Source organism: Gossypium hirsutum, chromosome A10 (genome assembly GCF_007990345.1).
Source record: "Gossypium hirsutum isolate 1008001.06 chromosome A10, Gossypium_hirsutum_v2.1, whole genome shotgun sequence".
In the NCBI taxonomy this organism is placed as follows: Eukaryota; Viridiplantae; Streptophyta; class Magnoliopsida; order Malvales; family Malvaceae; genus Gossypium; species Gossypium hirsutum.
Genome location: NC_053433.1, coordinates 5490889 through 5509652, shown reverse-complemented (window position 1 = coordinate 5509652; position 18764 = coordinate 5490889). Strand labels below are relative to the sequence as shown.

The following is an 18764-nucleotide window of genomic DNA, read 5'->3' as shown; positions in this document are numbered from 1 at the left end:
TATTAACCACAAAGACTGCAAAACATCATTACAATTGTTCTATTTGATGTTTATTTGTTAGATGTTTGTTTTAATGTCATGTTGGTTATGTTTTCACTTGCAATTTTCTAGCACTACTGGCTTGCCTTATGATGCAAACACAATGCATGCATGGAGCAGTCCCTTCAGTGCAAAAGGTTTGTTGCAGGCTTAAATGTTAAAAAAGGTAAACAATCATGATTGAAGTAAAGCTTCAATGAGTTTATTGTTATACACAAATGGTTGACTTAGATTCATATATTTGCTGACAAAACAAACCAGAAACTTAAATATATGCCCTCAAACTGTTAAGTTATTACAAACATTAGGTGACTAAAACGTTGTAAGACAACGAACTGTCATGGTGAATCAACTACGATCAAGGTCGATTTTCTAGAGCTGAAGCCGCTGAGTCCACATGGCTAAGCAAACAAGCATAAACTTTTTGATTCAACCGTTCAACAGTTTCCATCATTCCATTGTTATCTGAGCTTAAATTGTTTTTTACTTTACCTAACCATTCATTTGCAAATTTGAGTTGTGACAATGTGACAGCAATATGGTTGTCCTGTTCCGTCAATCGTGCTGTGCCGGTTTTCCCTTTCTTCTCCTGAGAACCAATCCGGAATCCAACGTCCAATGCCACCTCTAAGAATTTCAAAAACCAAGTTCTTGTTTCATGCAGCAAGGTTTCCCTCAGTTCTTTTCTCTCTTTGGCACCATCTCCTTTGGCCCATTCTAGCTTCTCAGCTCCACTCAACTGTACTGAAGACCTTGTGGACATTCTTTTGTCATGGATTAGACCTTTCCTCTTGTTAGACTTTTCTTTGTCTACCACAGATGGAAGATTAGGTAACTGATGGTGTTTATCTTTATGTGATGTAACACTTGGCTGGTCAATTAGCTGTTGGAGGGCGAAGAACTTGGTGAGTGTGAGGTGAGGGTTCTCAGGTGAGGCAGAGGAGCATAGATCAGAAAACATGCTGGAACAAGATATAAATCATTGTTACATATATATATATATAAAGCATTCAGTTCTTCATGTTTTCTTATTGAGTAATAGGAACAAAATATTGCTCTAGAGAATACTTACCTAAGACATTTGACAAGATTTGCTGCCATAGATGCCTCACTTTGAGCTTCTGCTGCAACCAAAGAAGCTAAATTTCTTCTTCTAAGCATTCCCTTGTAAAAATGTTAATCAAAGATGAAAATATAAGTACTATGCTTTTTTATAGAATTTTTGTTCACTTATCTGTAGAATTCATCACTGTCTTACCAGTTAATTGAAAAGTAATGGAAGAAATGGGATAAATATAATGTAATGCGCATTAACCATTAAAAAACATTTCAGTATTGATGTATATATACCTTTCCTGGCTTCAAGAGACTAGCAGGCAGAGAGTTCCATGAACCTGTTTCTGGCAAACTATTCTTTTCTTTGTTGTTTGCTGAACAATTCGAGTTCATATTTTCGTGTTTACTTGAAGAGCGTTTTACGGTTGTGCTTTTCGCCGGCACCGTAGTTTCCTTGGTGTTAGGTGCAACAACAACCTCAGGCTTTGAAACTGGTACCTCCAGCCTACTGCGAGAAGGACTTGCCGGTCGAGCCTGTAATTGTAAAGACAGTCGTCTAAAATTGCTATCTGTTTCATACATTTATATTGTCATTAAGAAAATTGTAAGTTAAGCAAGAATCTTACTTGACCTTTAGGCTCTTGTTGCTTGCTTTTTGCTTTTTTACCTGCACCACCATTTTCATTGTCAGTGTTTTTGCAGCTGTGATTTGAATCTGGTCCGCTTGCTTTAGGATTTGATGGCAAAACACCTTGCATATATCTTGATGCAACACTTGCTTTTTCCTCTTTGATAACTATTTTCTTTCTGGGGCTTTCCTCTCTCACTTCCACCGACTCCTTCGCTTTCGAACCGTTACTATTTCCTTCGTTATCGGCCACCATAAGACCCTCGGATGGCACCAACATCTGCATCAGATCCTTTGGATTGCCTATGAAAGGGTTCCTTCCAGGAACTGGCCTGACACCAACAAGGATAGGAACTGGGGTCCCAGGTTCCACTCTCTCCACGTAAAAAAACTGACCAAGCTGCAACTTATTGTTCAAGATCAACTCATTGTCCTCCTGTGACAAGGAAACATATGTTGAATGTGAAGAATCAGATACTTTAATGAAGAAACCTTGGTTGGGCCACAACTCTGATCCTGTTAAAGCAGGCACAATGCTGATCACTTGCAGTAGCACGGATCGGTATTCCCCTAAAACTTTCACATTAGAGTTCATACTCTGAAGAAGCTTTAATAACACTCCTGGTGTAAGTGATGCCATTCTTTTTCTTCTGCATGAAATATCTCTGGTTCAACCCTCAAACTGTAAAACTGTAAGACACTAGAAAAACATGTTTATAGTTGTATATAATTATAACCTCCTAGATTTACTATACCATCAGTAATGGAAGCAACCAAGTACCTGAGAGGAGCTGATGAATGCTCACAAAATTTCTTCACGTAAGACTACAGTTTGAGCAACCAAAATGAAATGTTTCGGTCCATTTGGATCGAAAGAACCCTCTATAGCTTTGCATGCCAGGCACGTTACCATCAATATCTCTTGGCTTAAAAGCCAAGAGACATATTATCGTGTGAGACTTTTCAACCTTTTTGGGGGTCCATTTTATTTCACTGTGGTTACACAAATGACTCTCACATGTGACATTCCCCTATGAAGAAATAGTTCTTTTGAGCACAATTATACTGTTATTTTCCAATGGATGACATTTGTAAAGACGGTGTGGGTCAGTTCATGCTCGCATTTCCTTTTACAAGTGGATGGAAGGTAAGGGTATTCCAAATGTCATCTTCGTCTTAATTTGCATGCCATAGCTTTTTATTATATTAATGAACCGAAAAACTTTTGATTTGGATCTGTTGATTATTAATATTAGGTGCACATTATGACTTTTTATAGCTTTGATTATGACCACTCATGTTTGAATGCAAACTTTTGAAATCATTACTTCCTTTACATTATTTTATCATTTGTTAGCAAAGATTTTTCTTGGAAAGCACTCCAACAATTTCATCCTCAAATATCTACGTATTATGATTAAAGAAAATACTTATACATTCATAGTTTTTTATTGCATATTTTTCTTTGAAAATTGATAAATAGGGAAATTTAAATACGTTGAATGAGAATAATTGTCTGAATAAATTGAATTAAACTCAAATTTTTAATTGTAATTATGTATCACTAAGAACACTCCATTGCTGCCTTTTGCTGTGATTACTTTTTCTTTTTATGGTTGGTGTAGGGTTTTCTTGAGCTTGTAATATTAGTTTTTGTCATGAAACGAATTAAGATGTTATTCATTTTGCCCCCCTTAAAACCAAATAGCTTAGCCACCAAATAGCTTAGCCTTTACATAAGCTAACAGGGGCTAGTTTCCTAATAATTTTAGGTGTGTATCTGTCTATAGGTGGAACTAGGATAAGACTATCTAACCAAATTCTAATTAAAGTCATTATTATAAGTCTTTGAACCTTTAGTGTGCCATTTAAGGTTAATGACATTGAGAAGTGTAAAAATGATACATTCTTTCTCTCTTTCTCCATTTCCACAAGACTAAATAACTAATTACTTTCAAATTAAGTTACTGAATATGCTTAAAATCAAATCATAACGTTTTTTTCCTTTTAGGTTTATAACAGAAACCAAGAATTTGTAAAGAAGCAACAAGGTCTTGGGTGGACTGTTAATGGGCTAAAATGTCAAAACCAAGTCAAGAAAAGGCATTGGCTTCTCTTTCAGCCCGAACTAAGCTAGCATAAACACCATCAACATGGGAAGTTAAAAGCTTATCATGGCTGCCATACTCCACAACTGCACCATCTTTCACAACAGCTATGGTATTGGCTTCCCTGATAGTGGAAAGCCTATGTGCTACTATAATTGCAGTGGCACTTCGGGAAACCCTTCTTAGTGCATCCTGGATATGCTTCTCTGATTCCAAATCCAGAGCACTGCTTGCTTCATCTAAAAGCAGCACCTTTGATTTCTTAAGTATGGCTCTTGCTATTGCAATCCTTTGTTTTTGACCGCCTGATAGCTGAACCCCACTCTCCCCAACCTATATAACAAGAAACATAAAACTATTTGTCAGATAATTAAGGATGGTGCACTAAGTTAATATGAAGGATTCCACGTTTAGACATGCATGTATGTGTGAGAGATATGAATATTTTAGGAAAAAGGGTAAATTATATTAGTAGTAACTCAACTATGGTTTTTTTTTCTTTTTTTGTCACTCAATTATGAAAAGTTATAAAATGATCACTCAATTATTCAATTTTATTTTTTTGGTCATCCAACTATTTTAGATTTTTGAGAGTTTTCATTGTTAGGATAGTCAGCTAATGACCAAAAAAGACAAAGTTGAATAGTTGAGTGACCATTCTGTAACTTTTCATAGTTGGGTGACGAAAAATGAAATTTAATAATAGTTTAATGATCATTTTGTAACTTTTCATAGTTGGATGACAAAAAAAAAAGAAAAAAAAAACCAAAGCTGGCGTAGTTTATTTCTAAGAAAAATGAAGAGTATGGTTGAGGCTAAGTTAGGATGTACCTGAGTTTCATAGCCTTGGGGGAGACCACTGATGAACTTGTGGATGTAAGCTTCCTTCGCAGCCTCTTCAATCTCACCCCATGTGGCATTTGGGTTCCCGAAAGCAATGTTTTCCCTTATACTTCCAGCAAACAGAGCAGGCTCTTGACCCACCAAGGCTACTTGTTTTCTTAACCATTTCAAGTTGAGCTCCTTCAAATCTATGCCTCCCATCATTACTTTCCCTTGATTTGGATCATAAAACCTTTGTACCAACCATATGACCGTTGATTTCCCTGACCCACTTCCACCTACCAATGCTACCATGCTACCACCCTTCACCTTTAAACAAAAGTCCCTCAACACAATCACTTGTTGCCTAGATGGATATGCAAATGTAACCATTTTCAATTCGATATCCAATGGCTTCGAACGTTCGATCTTTTTACCTTTATCTCGGGAATTACCAATCAGCGGCTTTCGGTTGATGATATCAAACACAGCAGGGATCGCTGTCGCAGCCATGGTGGTGTCTGGTGAGAGGCCTGCTAGTTGTCCAACTGAAAATGAGCTTAACACAAGAATGAGAAAGATTTTATATACTTCACCAAAGCCTGTAATGCGCTGTTTAATAAGGGAGGCACCAACCCAGAGTGTTAAAGTGTATGCACAATACATGGCACCTTGAGAAAGACCAAGTGCGAAGCCTAGAATTTGTGACCTTTTCACTGATTGTTTCCTAGGATCAGATAAAGCTTGATCAAAGGATTTAACTATCTCTTCTTGAGAATAAAATGTAGCCACCGTCCTTATGTTCGAAATTGCACCAGAAGCAATGGTGCTAGCTTTGTCATATGCTTTATTATCTAACCTTGGTCCAATGTTTATAATTAAGTTCAAGTAGCTTGCACCAAGAGTGAAAGGAGTAACAGCAGCAGCCACGAGGGCTAACCTCCATTCGAGGTAAAACGAGATACCAAGCCCCACTGCAGCTGCACTCACACCCATCAACAAGACCGAGTACCGATCCCCGAGGACCAATCGAAAGCTGAGACAATCAATTGAGAGTCTTGAAACAAGGATACCAGTGGCATTGTCCTCAAAATCGAACCAACCAGGTTCTTGTTTTAGTATCGAGCGGAATAAGAGGTCTCTCACCCTTACTGTCAGCTTTGTTCCAGCCCAACCACAAAAACCCTGTTGTCCAGTTAAGAAAATTATAGAACCAAAGCCTAGGCCAACAAGAGCTAAGGCGAGCTTGTTAACTTCTGCCTTCAATGCTTTTGGAGTGTCATCAAAGTAAGCTTGAAGAGCAATGCCTAAAAACAAGGGGAATATGGAGAGAATAGCACCTGCATGGATACCAAAAAGAAAACCTAGTAAAAGCGTGATGAGCTCTGGTCTTTGTAGAGTCCATATCTTCGAAATTTGGTATTCTCTAGGCTTTTGCTTTTGTTGCATTTCCTCTTCCACTTGGTTAACTACTTGGATGGACTTTACGTACTTTGATTTCGAAATATCGTATGCATATAGTGATCTTGATGCTTCATAGGCTGATTTATCATATGTGGAAAATTCCATTCCCTTTTGAGTATTTGTCTCATTCAGTTCAGGGTTTGAAACTGCTTCAGAAGCAAGTTTGACAAGTTTATAATAGGCCCCTTCTCTTTCCATTAGCTGGTGATGGCTACCAGACTCAGAAACTGATCCATTATCAAGAACAACAATGGTGTTGGCATTTCTTACTGTTGCTAGCCTGTGAGCAATGACCACTGTTGTTCTTCCTTTAGAAATCTTGTCAATTGCTTGTTGTACAACTGCCTCGGCTTCGGAATCCAAGGCACTGGTGGGCTCATCTAAGAGAAGGATTCCAGGGTCTTTAATCAATGCACGAGCCAGAGCAATTCTCTGCTTTTGGCCACCTGATAACTGAGTTCCCTTAGCTCCAACCTGCAAAATCCATTTTCAAGGCCAGAAATCAGAACATGTGTGGAAATCATGTTAGTGGCATGAAAAATTTTATTGATATGGATGTTCAATGTATGTTTTTGAGTGTGGACCTGAGTATCATATCCTAGTGGAAGGTCATAAATGAAACCATGTGCATTGGCAGCAACACAAGCTGCAACAGCTTCTTTCTTGGTGGCATTTTCTTTACCCATCATCACATTTTCCAATATGGTGGTGGCAAACAGAACTGGTTCTTGCCCAACCATACCAATCTGCCTTCTTAGCCACTTTACTTGTAGTGTCTTTAAATCATAGCCATCCAAGGTTACAGTTCCTACCAGTTAAAAGACCCAAACCAAATCAGCAACTAAAACGTTACATAGTTAAGCTCAATGCTACTATTAAACTGAGATGATTAATGAATTATACCTTTGTCAGGATCATAGAACCTCTCAATGAGAGCAAAGATGGTGGACTTGCCACCTCCACTTGCTCCAACCAATGCAAGAGTCTTTGCTGATCGAATGACTAAATTGAGAGAACTGAGAATTGTAGTGTCAGGACGAGATGGATAAGCGAATGTTACACCTTTAAACTCGATCTTTCCCCGAACACTCGATAACATCCTTCCCTCGGGATTATAAGGGTCTATCTCTGGAACCCTGTCTATGATATCAAATACTCGCCCCGCTGCTACTGTGCCTTGAGCGAATTGAGCAAAATATGTCAGTGCTAATGCCAAGCCCCTGAAATGAAAGATCAAACAACTTAGTGACTTTTGTTTTGCTGTAAGCACTAGAAGTTGCACTGTAATTATGGTTAATGAAATAGAGGCTGATACCTTCCCCCTACATTGACACCAAAGAAGCAAGCAATGGCATCACCACCAGAGATCTCCTTCCTAGCAACCAAGATTGAACCATACCAAAAAGCCAATGCCCATGTTGAGTATGTGACTAAATAGATAACCCCTATTCCCGCACCCTTGGCAAACCCGATCTTTGCCCCAAGAGGCACTGAATTTGCCAATAATTCACCATATCTTGCTGCCAAATTATCCTCACCAACAAAAGAAAATACAGTTCGAATTGAACTAATTGCTTGCTCTGCAATGGTACCAGCTTTCCTGTAAGAAACCTGTAGTTCCAAAAATATGGAGCAAAACACAATAAGACTAACAAGTTGACACTGTAAAACATTTCCAGTAACTATTGTGGTCATTTTTACCTCTTCCTTTGCCGTGAGACCACCATAAATAGCCTTGTAAGCAATACCGCAAAACATCATTAGTGGGGTAACAGCAAAAACTACAAGTGACACTTTCCATGATGCCAAAAACCCAACTATATAACCACATATGAAGGTGAATACATGGTGAATAAAATGTGCCATCTGCAAATCACAGTTCCAAGTATTGAGCAATCATCAGGTTGAGTGCTAGTTGGCAGTGTAACAAGTTAAAAGTCCCAAAAACTCGGGTTTACAGCAATTGGAATGAGAAATCAATGGTTACCTTCTCTCCCATAACTTCCTGTATTTGAGCAACATCACTTGAAATACCATGCATAATGTCACCGGTGCTAACTTCCGTATCGAAAAAGCTGATGTCCTGTCTCAGAACTGCTCTCAAATATTTTGTTCTAATTCGTTGAGCTGAACGTTCCCCAACCAGCCTCCAGCATGTAATTTCTGCCATTGATTGAATGAAAAATCATTTCTAATACTTATTAAGACACAAAGTAATTACAGGTTCTGAAATTTATGTTTTCATTACCTAAGTATGCTCCAACCACCACTACAGCTGCCAAGCAAGACATAAATTTACATATCTGAAGATACAGAAGCAGGAGAAAAGAAAACGTAAGTGTTTTCATATCAACTATATATCTTTGATCACCAATACTATTTGGAAATTTTGGGTATAAATAATATAAGATTTCTTTTTTTGATTCTTACCATGTCAACATCCTTCATCATCTGGGTCAGTTCACCTTTCAATGATTCTTGTGCAATCTTATTGACAAACTTACCAAAAAGAAAAGAATACCAAGGAAGTGAACCTCCATTGATTAAGGCTCCCAAACAACCTAAAAACACTAGTACCATATCCCATTTTGTTGAATACTTGAACAAACTAAACAAACTGGCTGGCTTTGGTGGTTCTACATCCTCTTCCTCCTCATAGTCATCTTCTTTGAAATTTGGGGGCAGATCAAAATCATCGTACTTATGATGGCCACCGAATTGATGGGTAGCTGAGTGCAAGTTATGGTCAAGACCTTCCAACTTGTGTCTCATCTGATGATGACCATCAAGATCACTATGAACACCGTGATGTGATAACCCATGACCTTGACCATGACCATGCCCATGCCCTGTAATAAAATCTTCACTGAAATCCATCGACAGGCTCATGTCATCGTACTGATGATTACCAAGAAAATGATGACTAGTTGATTTCCCACCAAGCTCCTGCTGCATTACTACATCAAGATCATTATCCACCTTGTGCCTCGTGTGACGGCTCCTACCGTGCTCATGATCACCCTGGTGCGATATTCTATGAAAATGATGATGCCCTCCAATAGAATTGTCATCCCGGTCATCACCCGTATAAGCCTGTGAAACTGAAGACCTACGTGAATCAGCTCTTGTATGACGGTTCGGATCAGTCTCTAGCAGGTGTATATGCCTCTCAACAGCTCGTGGAGTGTAATAATCTACAGAGCTAAGCTCATCTTCGTCAACTAAAGGGCTTCCAGCATTTCTACTGCTGCTTTCTTTAATAGTAGCCAGTCTTGAAATATCGTGATGAGACCTACTATGGTCTCCGAAACGGAGATGTAATGAACTTTCATTATCTCTAGCAACGTAGCTTTGAAGCTCAAGCCGCCCTGAAGGCACAGCATAATGACCTGAAAGCTCGTAGCTCGGATTCACAAAGCTTCTAGAAGTGTGAGAAAGATAATATTCACTAGCTGAGCGTCGACGAAATGCCCGACTATTTGATGATGCACTGGATGCTGCCCAAGGACTAAGGGCTGCGCCCAAATTCCGGTTGTCTTGCCAACCAGAAGGCTCAAACTGCCATGAAACTTCACTTTGCCATGACATATCATCGTCCGTGGCAAAAGGCGTTGCAGGAGTGTTGTGATGGAACCTCTGTGGAGTGGCACGGGACCCCCAAGCAAAGCGGCGTGGCATGACAGTACTTGAGGCATAGTGTGAAGCTGGCGTGTTATGGCGTTGATGGTGGCTTAACGAAGAAGAGAAGTCGAATTCGAAAGAGGAATCGGCCATAGAAGAGATTGAAAGACAAGGGTCTTAACTAAAACATTGGAAGAATCTCAAATTTAAGTGTTAAGCAAAAGGAGATGAAGAAACGAATGCCACGGACAACATGAAGCGAAACAATATTCGTTTAATTTAGGAAGAGCTGTCCGAAGACTGTCATTTGTCCTAGGAGTCAACGACCATTGCTTGTTCCGCTTGTCTACAATGAAGATCAAAGTATAAGTTGTAATTCCAAATCTTTCAATTCCTTACATCACTCAAGAGAGAGATTAGCGATATCTTTCGTTAAGAAACTGATTAAGTAATCAAGGTAATCAAGGATCATAGGCCGACTAAAAATGGTTACGTAATCAAGGATATTAGGAATAACCACCCGTTGGCAGATTTTTGTCTTTTGCAAGAAGTGCATCATATAACTATGAACAATGAAAAGCATATAAGGAATCTTCATCTGTAATTGGCTTCTTATCTACCCCTGCTAGGCCAGGCCAGGCCGGCATGCATTACAAATTACAACTTTATTTATTAAAGAACAAAATTTGTAATTTTAATAAATTATGGTTCAGACATTAAAATTAATCATTGCCCTTTACAGAAATTATGTTTTTAATATTCGGAACAACTTTTTTCATGTCAATAATCCTTTTTGGGACATTGACTTTAGTGGGTATTCTTTTTCTTGTAAATTTTAATGACTACGGAGATGTAAATAAGAAATGTAACGATCACTGTAAAGGTCTCTCTCCCTGTCTGACAGTGTCCATCATACGTAATGCAACAAATGCAAAGCAAAGAGGCTTCTCCATTTGTCATTTAAGTACCATCGAAGAAAAATAAACAACACATTGTTGACCAGACTGATATCGCTTTGGATTTCATTTTTTTTAAAACAAGCAAATTGTCAACAAGGTTCAAGCAAATACATGTCCGGCCAGGGCCTAGCTGAAGAAGTAGAGGATCACAATAAATTCTTTGACCATTGAAAGTATTTTTTCTTATTGGGCTTCACATGCATGCTTCTATCTAACTGTCCCATCTGTTAAACATACAAAATATACATGCATATATATATTATCATGTTATATTTTAATTGTCGTGTTCAAAATTAAGCTGAAAACTATGTCTAGGGCGCAGGGCAATTGTTACAAAGGTTCTGTTATTTTCCACTAAGGAAACCTCTCGTAGGCTCGCAAAGAGAGAATGCAAAGGCAGAAAGGCAGCTGCAACTTTTAAATCTAACTGCCAACTCATATAAACGCTGCTCGGTATATTATAATTATACATATAAATATTGTGAAAACCCGAACTGAAAATGGTAGAATATGAGAACCTGGTTCATCCATCCATAGCTCTGTATGCCATCAACATATTTTCTATTTACAAAAATCTATCAACAACAGAAGTATTTTTTATCTCGGAAAACAGTACAGTGAAATAAAATAGGTGAACCAAAAGGGATATAGTACAAATTGCTACTGAGATAAAAAGTAATTCCTTTTTTTTTCTGTTTTTTCACATTGTCAAAATACCTCTGGTTCTAACACAGTTCAACTTCTGATATACTTCATAAGGCAAAGAGCAAATGAAATGGATAAAAAGAATGCCTGTGGACTACCAAAACCAAAGTGACTTCTAAGCCAATAGGTGATTTCTTGTTCGATGCAATATATAATCAAATCTCAACACAACTATAGGAAATTTACTTACCAGATCAGGAAGAAGGACTCGAGACTCTATGAATTGAAAATTTACAAGACCCATTTTTTTATGTGATACCATTCGGTATATCATGCCTGACCCGAGCATTTCTCTCTTATGATATTCCTTTACACCATACTGTTTTAAGATGATTCCGAGCATTGACCTAGACCTTCCTAGGAAGAAATTCATCTAGGCTTGGAATCACTACCTTTGCTTCGAAATGTTGAGAGTGAAAAGAATGAACGGGGTGCTGCAAAATTATCCAAGATGTTAGTGGAGGATTAGTCCAATGGTACCGAAGTTCTAAAATATGGCTCAAGAAAAGAAATTTTGAGATAATTATTAATCGCAATGACTTCATTTCATACTTAATGAATAAGGTAGGACCTTCAATGGTTGCATAACATTCAACCAAAAGACTGGGATTCCATAATTGCAATTTTCATGTAGTATACTCTCTTGGTTCAAGAGGCAGTATATTGCTTTCGACAGGACATTCTTGGGCATCAAATAGAACCAGACTTGGTATGAAAGGGGATTGGTTCAAACCAATAATCTATGAGACAACAGCATTCGTTCAATAGAATGTCTTCATAATTTACTATGAAGAACAAGAAGCATCAGATGAGTACATTAACATGAACACGGAATCACCTTTTATGGAGCTTCCTGACATATGATCTTCCCTTAATTTGAAGTTTGCGGGTGGTGCTGGAATAGAAGAGCGTAAGGCTTGAACTGCAAGGGCCCATTGATGGCTCTAGTTTAAAATTGGGTTCATATATACAACAAAGAAATGGAGAAGTTGCAACAAAGAAAAGAAACACTTATCATAAAGTTCAATAAGCAAGCCAATAATAAATTTTATTTGTTTGCATGTGTATCATTAAATTTGAAAACCAAACACTGGGGTTTGTTTCCTTGAGGTAAACTCACTTCCGAACAACCCTTTCCCATTCATGTCCTGTGCTCCATATAAACAACTGCAACCTCCTTGACTAACCAAAAGGCACTAAGATTTCTTATTCTAACAACAGCAAGATAAGACGTACAAGAGTCTCTCAATAAACAAATGGTTTATTTTCCTTAATCAATTACCGGAGGAAGGACCCCATCAAAACAAAGTAAACAAATGTTTTGATACAGACTCGATTTCAAAACAGTAACTTCTATAATACACTCTAATAAGCTAAATCAGTTCAACGTGTTTGTTCACAAACACAATGCTTTTCCGCAGTTGAAGAGAGTCCTATAGCTTTACAATAAATGGAAGATATTCTAAGTAAAACGTCCATAGCAATTATTTTATTAAATATCGAACAGTGCATGCAATCAATGAAACTTCAAACTAACAAACAGATACGAAGAAAAACAGAATAATCAATGAATGTTTTAAGAAAAATGTAATTGACATACAAGAGGAAAAAAGGAGTTACCCTGATCATTGAACAACTCACTATCATTGAAACCATCATCAGAAGGGTGGCCTTGCGAAAATCCCATTCTTGACTTCCTCAAGTCTTCTGATGATCGATTGGCAGGATCTCTGCCATCCTCTATGTCATCATCTCCTTCAGAAGTCGTAGCTGAGATCCAGTCTACCAAACTGTCTGTCCCACGGCTTTTCCGTCCAAACTTCAACAACCTTTTGATCCCTTTTGTCACATCCTTGCGTGACTGATTATGGGTTACATGAGCTACATGAAAAGGTTTCTGAGCACTTCCCCAGTTCTTCCTCATTCGAGCTTCATCCACTTCTGTTTGGGCAAGTGAGTGAGAATTCCAAGATGCAGGGCTCCCAATGGGGGAATCCATAGAAGCGTCAATATCTGAAGTATCATGGGGATAAGAAAATGGATGATGCATGCGTGAATTCCATGATGCAGGGCTTTCTCCTGGTGAATCCTGCAGGGATGCTGCAGGATGGAATGTAGAGGGTACTGCAGCAGGCAGTTCAGCAACTGATGTAAGGTCAACCTGAGAAAGAGACATCAAGGAATCACCATTCTCTGATTCAGAATTATCCAACTTGTCAGATTCCTGGCTCAGTCTTGCCATTCCGTTTTCCATGTCAACAGAATCGTCAACTTCTCCAATTTCAAGCACATCCTCTTCATCTCCTTTTGCCATATCCATGGAATCATCTGCTTCAAATGCTAGCTCATCATCAGAGTCTTCATCGTTTGGAGTCTCAGAAGTCTCTGATGCTTTGAACCTTGCAAAATTTACTCCAGCACCAGGAACTATGCCATTACCTTTCCTGATAAAAGGCTTTGCTTCTGCATTCTTCAAAATTTTGTCATTCAAGCTCTGTCCCATCTGCTCTTTATCAAATTTCAAAGATGCCAAAACAATGCTGTCAGAGGGCATGGCAGACAAATCCGAAAATTCCACAGGACCAGCAGAGCTTTGTCTAAGGGACCAAGATTGTCTAGGTTGGTCATCCTTGCCGAGTGCAATCTCTTCGTTGGTACTCTTGCTCCGAGCATAGTTTCTCAGTTGGGAGGAGCTAGTTGTCTTGCTAGCTCCAGAAGAGGGCTTTGTATTTTCTTTTCTGAGATCAGAGAAGTTGGGAACTGATTGTGTGAGAGGATTTTCAGATTGCACTCTTCCCCTTCCAGAACTGGGGATAGAAACTTTGGCCCCTGCGCGGGGAACTGCAGCTGCTGTGGTACAAGGAGTGGATAAAGATACATTTTTATTTGGAAAATGCTTCTTAGTGTTGGAGCTCCTAGAAGAACCATCGACTAGAGATGTGTCATTATAAGATCTATCATGTTTGTAGTACTTCTGATCTGAAAACTCAGAAAGATCTTCACTCTGAATTAAACTTATTGGATGCTGCCAAATGTATAATCTTATCAAAATTAGTAACAAACAATTCCATCACAAGTTTGAAATTCCCGAAACTTAAAAATATATATAAAAAAAGAGGAGGTTCAATTCTACCAGTTATGAATTTTGGCATTTATTTCCTGAATACCTAAATGCTATAGGAGATACCTGCCCCCTCTGTGACCGAAAATTGAATGACCTCACTTTCTCTGCTCGTCGACGAGCATTGGACAAAGAATCCTGTCTCTCAGCAGAACCAGAAAATTTGGCCTTCATCTCAGCTCTACTTCGCTCAAGGATATCCTGCATTGCTTTCAATTTGGCTTCCTTCTCAGCCCGTTTAGAACCCCATTCTTCCATCAGCTTTGCATCTCTCTTTTGCATGTACTTCTCATAAAATTTTCCTCTAGAATCATTGGAAAAGCTGTTACCAGATAAACTCCGCCTCAAACTACCAGAAAAATCTCGGTTATCTACCATCTTTGTCGAAGGAGTACAAAAGACAGCCATATTACTCAAACTCCCCATTGGTTCAGAAATCAAGTTTTTGTCAGGCATATGTACGGGAAATACATCTAGCGCTGCTGGTTTTTTGCACACTGGGCTCGGTTCTGGTTCAATCTGGACATCAGCAGGCTTGCTTCTCCTTGCAGAACTGAATTGATCAGGGGAACCCCAAGTTTGTGCTCTGCAAAAAGTTTTTCAAGTTCATTTAACTCATCATTCAGCTCCTGGTTTCCCCTTGACTGCCTTATCCTCTGAGTTTGATCTACTGGCACCGTTGGGGCACTTAAACTCTCTTCACTCTGAGGAACCATTTTTCCAAGAACAGGCTTGTTATTTGCATAAACAGAATCACCTTCACCCCTCCTACACTGTGACTTGTTGCTCCATTCAGAACCAACTGGAACCTGTTTCTTGAACTTCATTTCATGGACTCCAGAATCCTCAACTTTACTTATTTGCTTCTCAGATGATGCTAAGTCTTTCTTTCTCACTTCCTCAACTTCCCCAGTAAAAGATCTCCAGTGTTGCTGAGGAGCGAAGTGCTCGCCTTCACTACCTTTATACTGAGCCTCCTTAGTTTTTAGTCCAATACCACCTTCAAACTGCCCTGATAATGTTCGGGAGTGGCCTTGAGTCCTAAATCGCAATTGTGACACTGATTGGTCTTTCCCTTGAAGCTCCACTCTTTCTTTAATTCACCCTCAGGTGTGGCATCCCCCACTGCATCTACAAAAACTCCATCCTGGAACCGATAAGCGGGTTGGTTTTTAACCACCACAATTGCAGTCCTATCAGGAACAACTTGAGACTGCACATCTGAAACTCCCCTCTCTCTGGTTAAAGAACCCTTAACTTTTCCTGGGAAACCACTTGATCACCCAACTCAGCCTGTTCTGACTTACTTGTAAAAGACTGATAATGTCTGCTCTGTGATCCCGATTGATCCTTCAAATTCATTCGCCCCTTCAACACCAGATCCTCTTCTTTCCCCAAAAGATTATTAGCTATCTGTGCTTGCACTCCATCCTGATCTTTCAACCCAGAATCAGCAGCTCTACCAGAAACACTCTTAGGTTCAACTTTAACTGAACTTACCTTGTCACTCAAACCCTTCTCATCTTTTCGTTCCTTATCCTCGGACAAACCTTGAAACACATAGTTTTTACCTTGGGACACAGAAGATGAGGATGGAGTACACAAAGGGCTATCCATATTAACATCCTTCTTGTCATTACCCAAGTCAATGCTCATGTCACTTGCACCGCTCCATCTTCTTAACACAGCCTTTTCAGCAACTGCTGGTGCAGCTGATACATCAGATGGAAGTCTTTTCAGATCAACAGATTTTCCAACAGCAGTTGGTTTGCCTCCAGAACTTGAGCTTTCCTTCTGTTTGTTCTCAAAGAGATTGATTCTATCCTGCACACTAAGCCTCCTAGCAGGTTGACTGATTTGGCTAGGCGATGACTCAAACCTCCCCTCCTCTTTCTTTTCTTCTTCCTTCTTTTCACTTTCAGAATGTTGCTGCGTAGCACTCGAGAGCTTTGGTTGTTGAGATGTGGCTGACTTTGATTGGCGTATATGATGCTGTGTCTGCATAGTGTTTGATTGTTGTTGCTCTTGGTGTCTATTTTGGGAAGGCTGGTGGGGCCTGCTATTAACATTGGACCCAACTTGGTCTTCATCGGGGTCATCGATTGACATGTCAGATCCCCATGATGCTCTGACCACTTGATCGTCTAGACTTGGTTTCCACCGACAAATCAGTTCTGGTCTTCTCTGGCATAGTGACATGAATTTGGTACAAGCCTCACTGCTCGTGTATTAAAACTTGCATGAGAATAAACATTACCAACATTATCTTGATAAAGAAGAAAAAAATGACAGAAAAGTAAAGAGTACAAAATGTCAGAACTTAGAAACTCTAAATTACTCAGACTCTGTGTCCGACATATATCCTAACATGGTATAGGGATATGACCTTTTATATATCCTCCAAATAGGTAGAACAGATTAACATAGCTGAAACCACCATACTAGTAAGTTAATCCACACATTAAGTGGACTTCTTTTTTCTTTCTTTCTTTCCCTTTTTTTTGGAGTTAAATTACCAGTTCAGACTCCAATATTGAGGGAATTAGGACAAATCTCACCAACAATACCCCACTTTTTCTTTTAAAACAAGGACAATATGACAAACTTAACTGAAAAATATCAGGTAGCATGTGATTAAATTCGGATGAGATAATTCCTCATGTTTACTTAGTGCTAACAACTGACAATTTCAACAATTTCCATCTTTTAACTCGTTTGTAACAAAATAATCCACTTTTAAGGGAGTCCAATGCTCCCAAACCCAAATAATTAAAAGAAATGATGTTGGCGAGGTTTCTTACTCTCAAGGGCTGCATCATTGGGATCTGCTGGTAATAAACATGAATCTAGTTTGGACCTTCAATGCCCAACAAATGGAAGACAATCATTGTTTAAGTTCACATATACATGGGATAAAAGGCTACTTAGATCGGTTGATTAAAGTTTTATAGAAAAAGAAAAAAAAAAGCCAAAAGGGATGTCAATTTAGTACATCTAGATTCATTGAAGGTTGCATGCAACTAAGCACATGGTAGGATTTCATTTTCGAGACAGATTAGCAGTTAGATCAGTTTTAACTAGGTACCATTTCAAGCAATTTTTAGCCCTTTAGCCTTCTAACAATCATTATAACCCAAACAACCCACAACAAGGACAGTAAAACCATGTTATCCTGAAACATATGGTTGACATCGTACCCTTTCTGAAAAGGAATATAAATCATTTTACAGAGCACAATGTTGATTCTAACTCTTTTATCAATCCTGACACAGGTAATCAATAGCTCTTTGAAACCTGACCAAAAGGGAAACTATTGAACACATCAATGATTGTATGTCTCTTTTGGACTCTACATAATCCAAACACTTGAAGATTGAATCTAACCATGTCAGACATGGCTATCACCAGCACCTGTCACACATATCAACTACGGTGGCATAGAAATGGTTTAAGAGAAGGAAAACTTGAACAAACATTTAATTCTGCATTGAGTTGCTCATTTTCCCTCCTTTTCAAGTTATCGGAAAAGGTATCATGCATTGTGAAATTTCTACACTTACATGGAAAACAGGTGAATATCATCAAATTGGTAGGAAGGAAGAGAAGAGGACAGAAATTGTTTGATCTAACGTTTAGATGTGTCCACCTCCTTTCTTATATTTCGGGCTATCCACTAGATAAGACAATTTTCAATCTATTTTTCCTCTTACTAACAAATCCTAAAGATAAAACAGTGCCACTCCAAGTCCAAGAGAAACATAAAGAAACATTGTCCAAGCTCAGTATTTTTAGTTAGACACATTACAAAAAACTGCAGAATGACCTAACCAAGATCTACTGAACTATAGGCCCCCATGCTACATGAAGAATAGTCAGAGCTGACAGACAGAAAGACAGACAGACAGACGCATCACAATGAATAGGATATCTAGAGTTCTTACTTCAAGCGATGAGCACCAAACCAATCTGCAAATTGTTGGAGTTCAGAGACAGTGTCAGAGTTAAAAACCAGCAGAATGCACGTGCAAAACTTCCAATCCTGGAACTGCTAAGACGTAATCAAAGCCTTAAAGCTCTTCCTGTTAAAGGAAATACAAAAATAAATAGAAAGATAGGTGGTGAAGCAAATGGAAGATCCAATTGAAGAAACAAAAGCCTTTACGAGAGCAAGCAATATGCAAAAAATATTAATGTACTCAATAAATACAACACAGCAATAATATCATTTCAATAGTTTCTGT

General features: G+C 38.7%; 2 protein-coding genes and 1 pseudogene across 6 annotated transcripts in view; all 3 read right to left on the bottom strand.

Annotated features, from left to right (window-relative positions):
* Positions 1-219: 219 nt before the first annotated feature.
* LOC107897447 (uncharacterized) lies at positions 220-2893 on the bottom strand. Of its 4 annotated transcripts, none has more exons than XM_016822909.2 (5): positions 2505-2893; positions 1722-2405; positions 1390-1629; positions 1112-1203; positions 220-1001 (listed from the first exon to the last, which is right to left on the bottom strand). In XM_016822909.2, exons 2-5 carry the CDS (start codon positions 2361-2363, stop codon positions 398-400), a joined length of 1578 nt encoding a protein of 525 aa, XP_016678398.1. In that variant the 5' UTR covers positions 2364-2405; positions 2505-2893; the 3' UTR covers positions 220-397. The 4 variants fall into 4 exon arrangements, with proteins under 4 accessions (XP_016678398.1, XP_016678397.1, XP_016678399.1 ...); XM_016822908.2 differs by having other exon boundaries at positions 1722-2423; positions 2505-2742; XM_016822910.2 differs by having other exon boundaries at positions 1722-2373; positions 2505-2742.
* Positions 2894-3671: 778 nt separating this feature from the next.
* LOC107897449 (ABC transporter B family member 19) lies at positions 3672-10144 on the bottom strand. The gene is made up of 9 exons (XM_016822911.2): positions 8548-10144; positions 8366-8420; positions 8105-8280; positions 7819-7983; positions 7433-7728; positions 7021-7337; positions 6702-6925; positions 4663-6591; positions 3672-4164 (listed from the first exon to the last, which is right to left on the bottom strand). Exons 1-9 carry the CDS (start codon positions 9889-9891, stop codon positions 3817-3819), a joined length of 4854 nt encoding a protein of 1617 aa, XP_016678400.2. The 5' UTR covers positions 9892-10144; the 3' UTR covers positions 3672-3816.
* A 1217-nt stretch (positions 10145-11361) lies between these two features.
* LOC121208525 (uncharacterized) overlaps positions 11362-18764 on the bottom strand; it is an 8098-nt pseudogene continuing 695 nt past the window's right edge. The window contains exons 2-6 of the transcript XR_005903632.1: positions 18465-18568; positions 14590-16741; positions 13023-14427; positions 12241-12324; positions 11362-11836 (exon numbers count right to left, since the gene is read on the bottom strand). The product of XR_005903632.1 is annotated as an uncharacterized protein (transcript). The remainder of the gene's footprint in view (positions 11837-12240; positions 12325-13022; positions 14428-14589; positions 16742-18464; positions 18569-18764) is intronic.

Excerpts from the sequence above, each read along its gene's own strand:
- LOC107897447 (XM_016822909.2), bottom strand. The coding sequence starts at position 2,363 with ATGGCATCACTTACACCAGGAGTGTTATTAAAGCTTCTTCAGAGTATG. Across the intron at positions 1,204-1,389 it reads GTCTCTTGAAGCCAGGAAAG|GGAATGCTTAGAAGAAGAAA; the intron begins GTATATATACAT and ends CATTTTTACAAG. Across the intron at positions 1,002-1,111 it reads AATCTTGTCAAATGTCTTAG|CATGTTTTCTGATCTATGCT; the intron begins GTAAGTATTCTC and ends ATCTTGTTCCAG.
- LOC107897449 (XM_016822911.2), bottom strand. The coding sequence starts at position 9,891 with ATGGCCGATTCCTCTTTCGAATTCGACTTCTCTTCTTCGTTAAGCCAC. Across the intron at positions 7,984-8,104 it reads AGGAAGTTATGGGAGAGAAG|ATGGCACATTTTATTCACCA; the intron begins GTAACCATTGAT and ends TGTGATTTGCAG. Across the intron at positions 7,338-7,432 it reads GGTGTCAATGTAGGGGGAAG|GGGCTTGGCATTAGCACTGA; the intron begins GTATCAGCCTCT and ends CTTTCATTTCAG.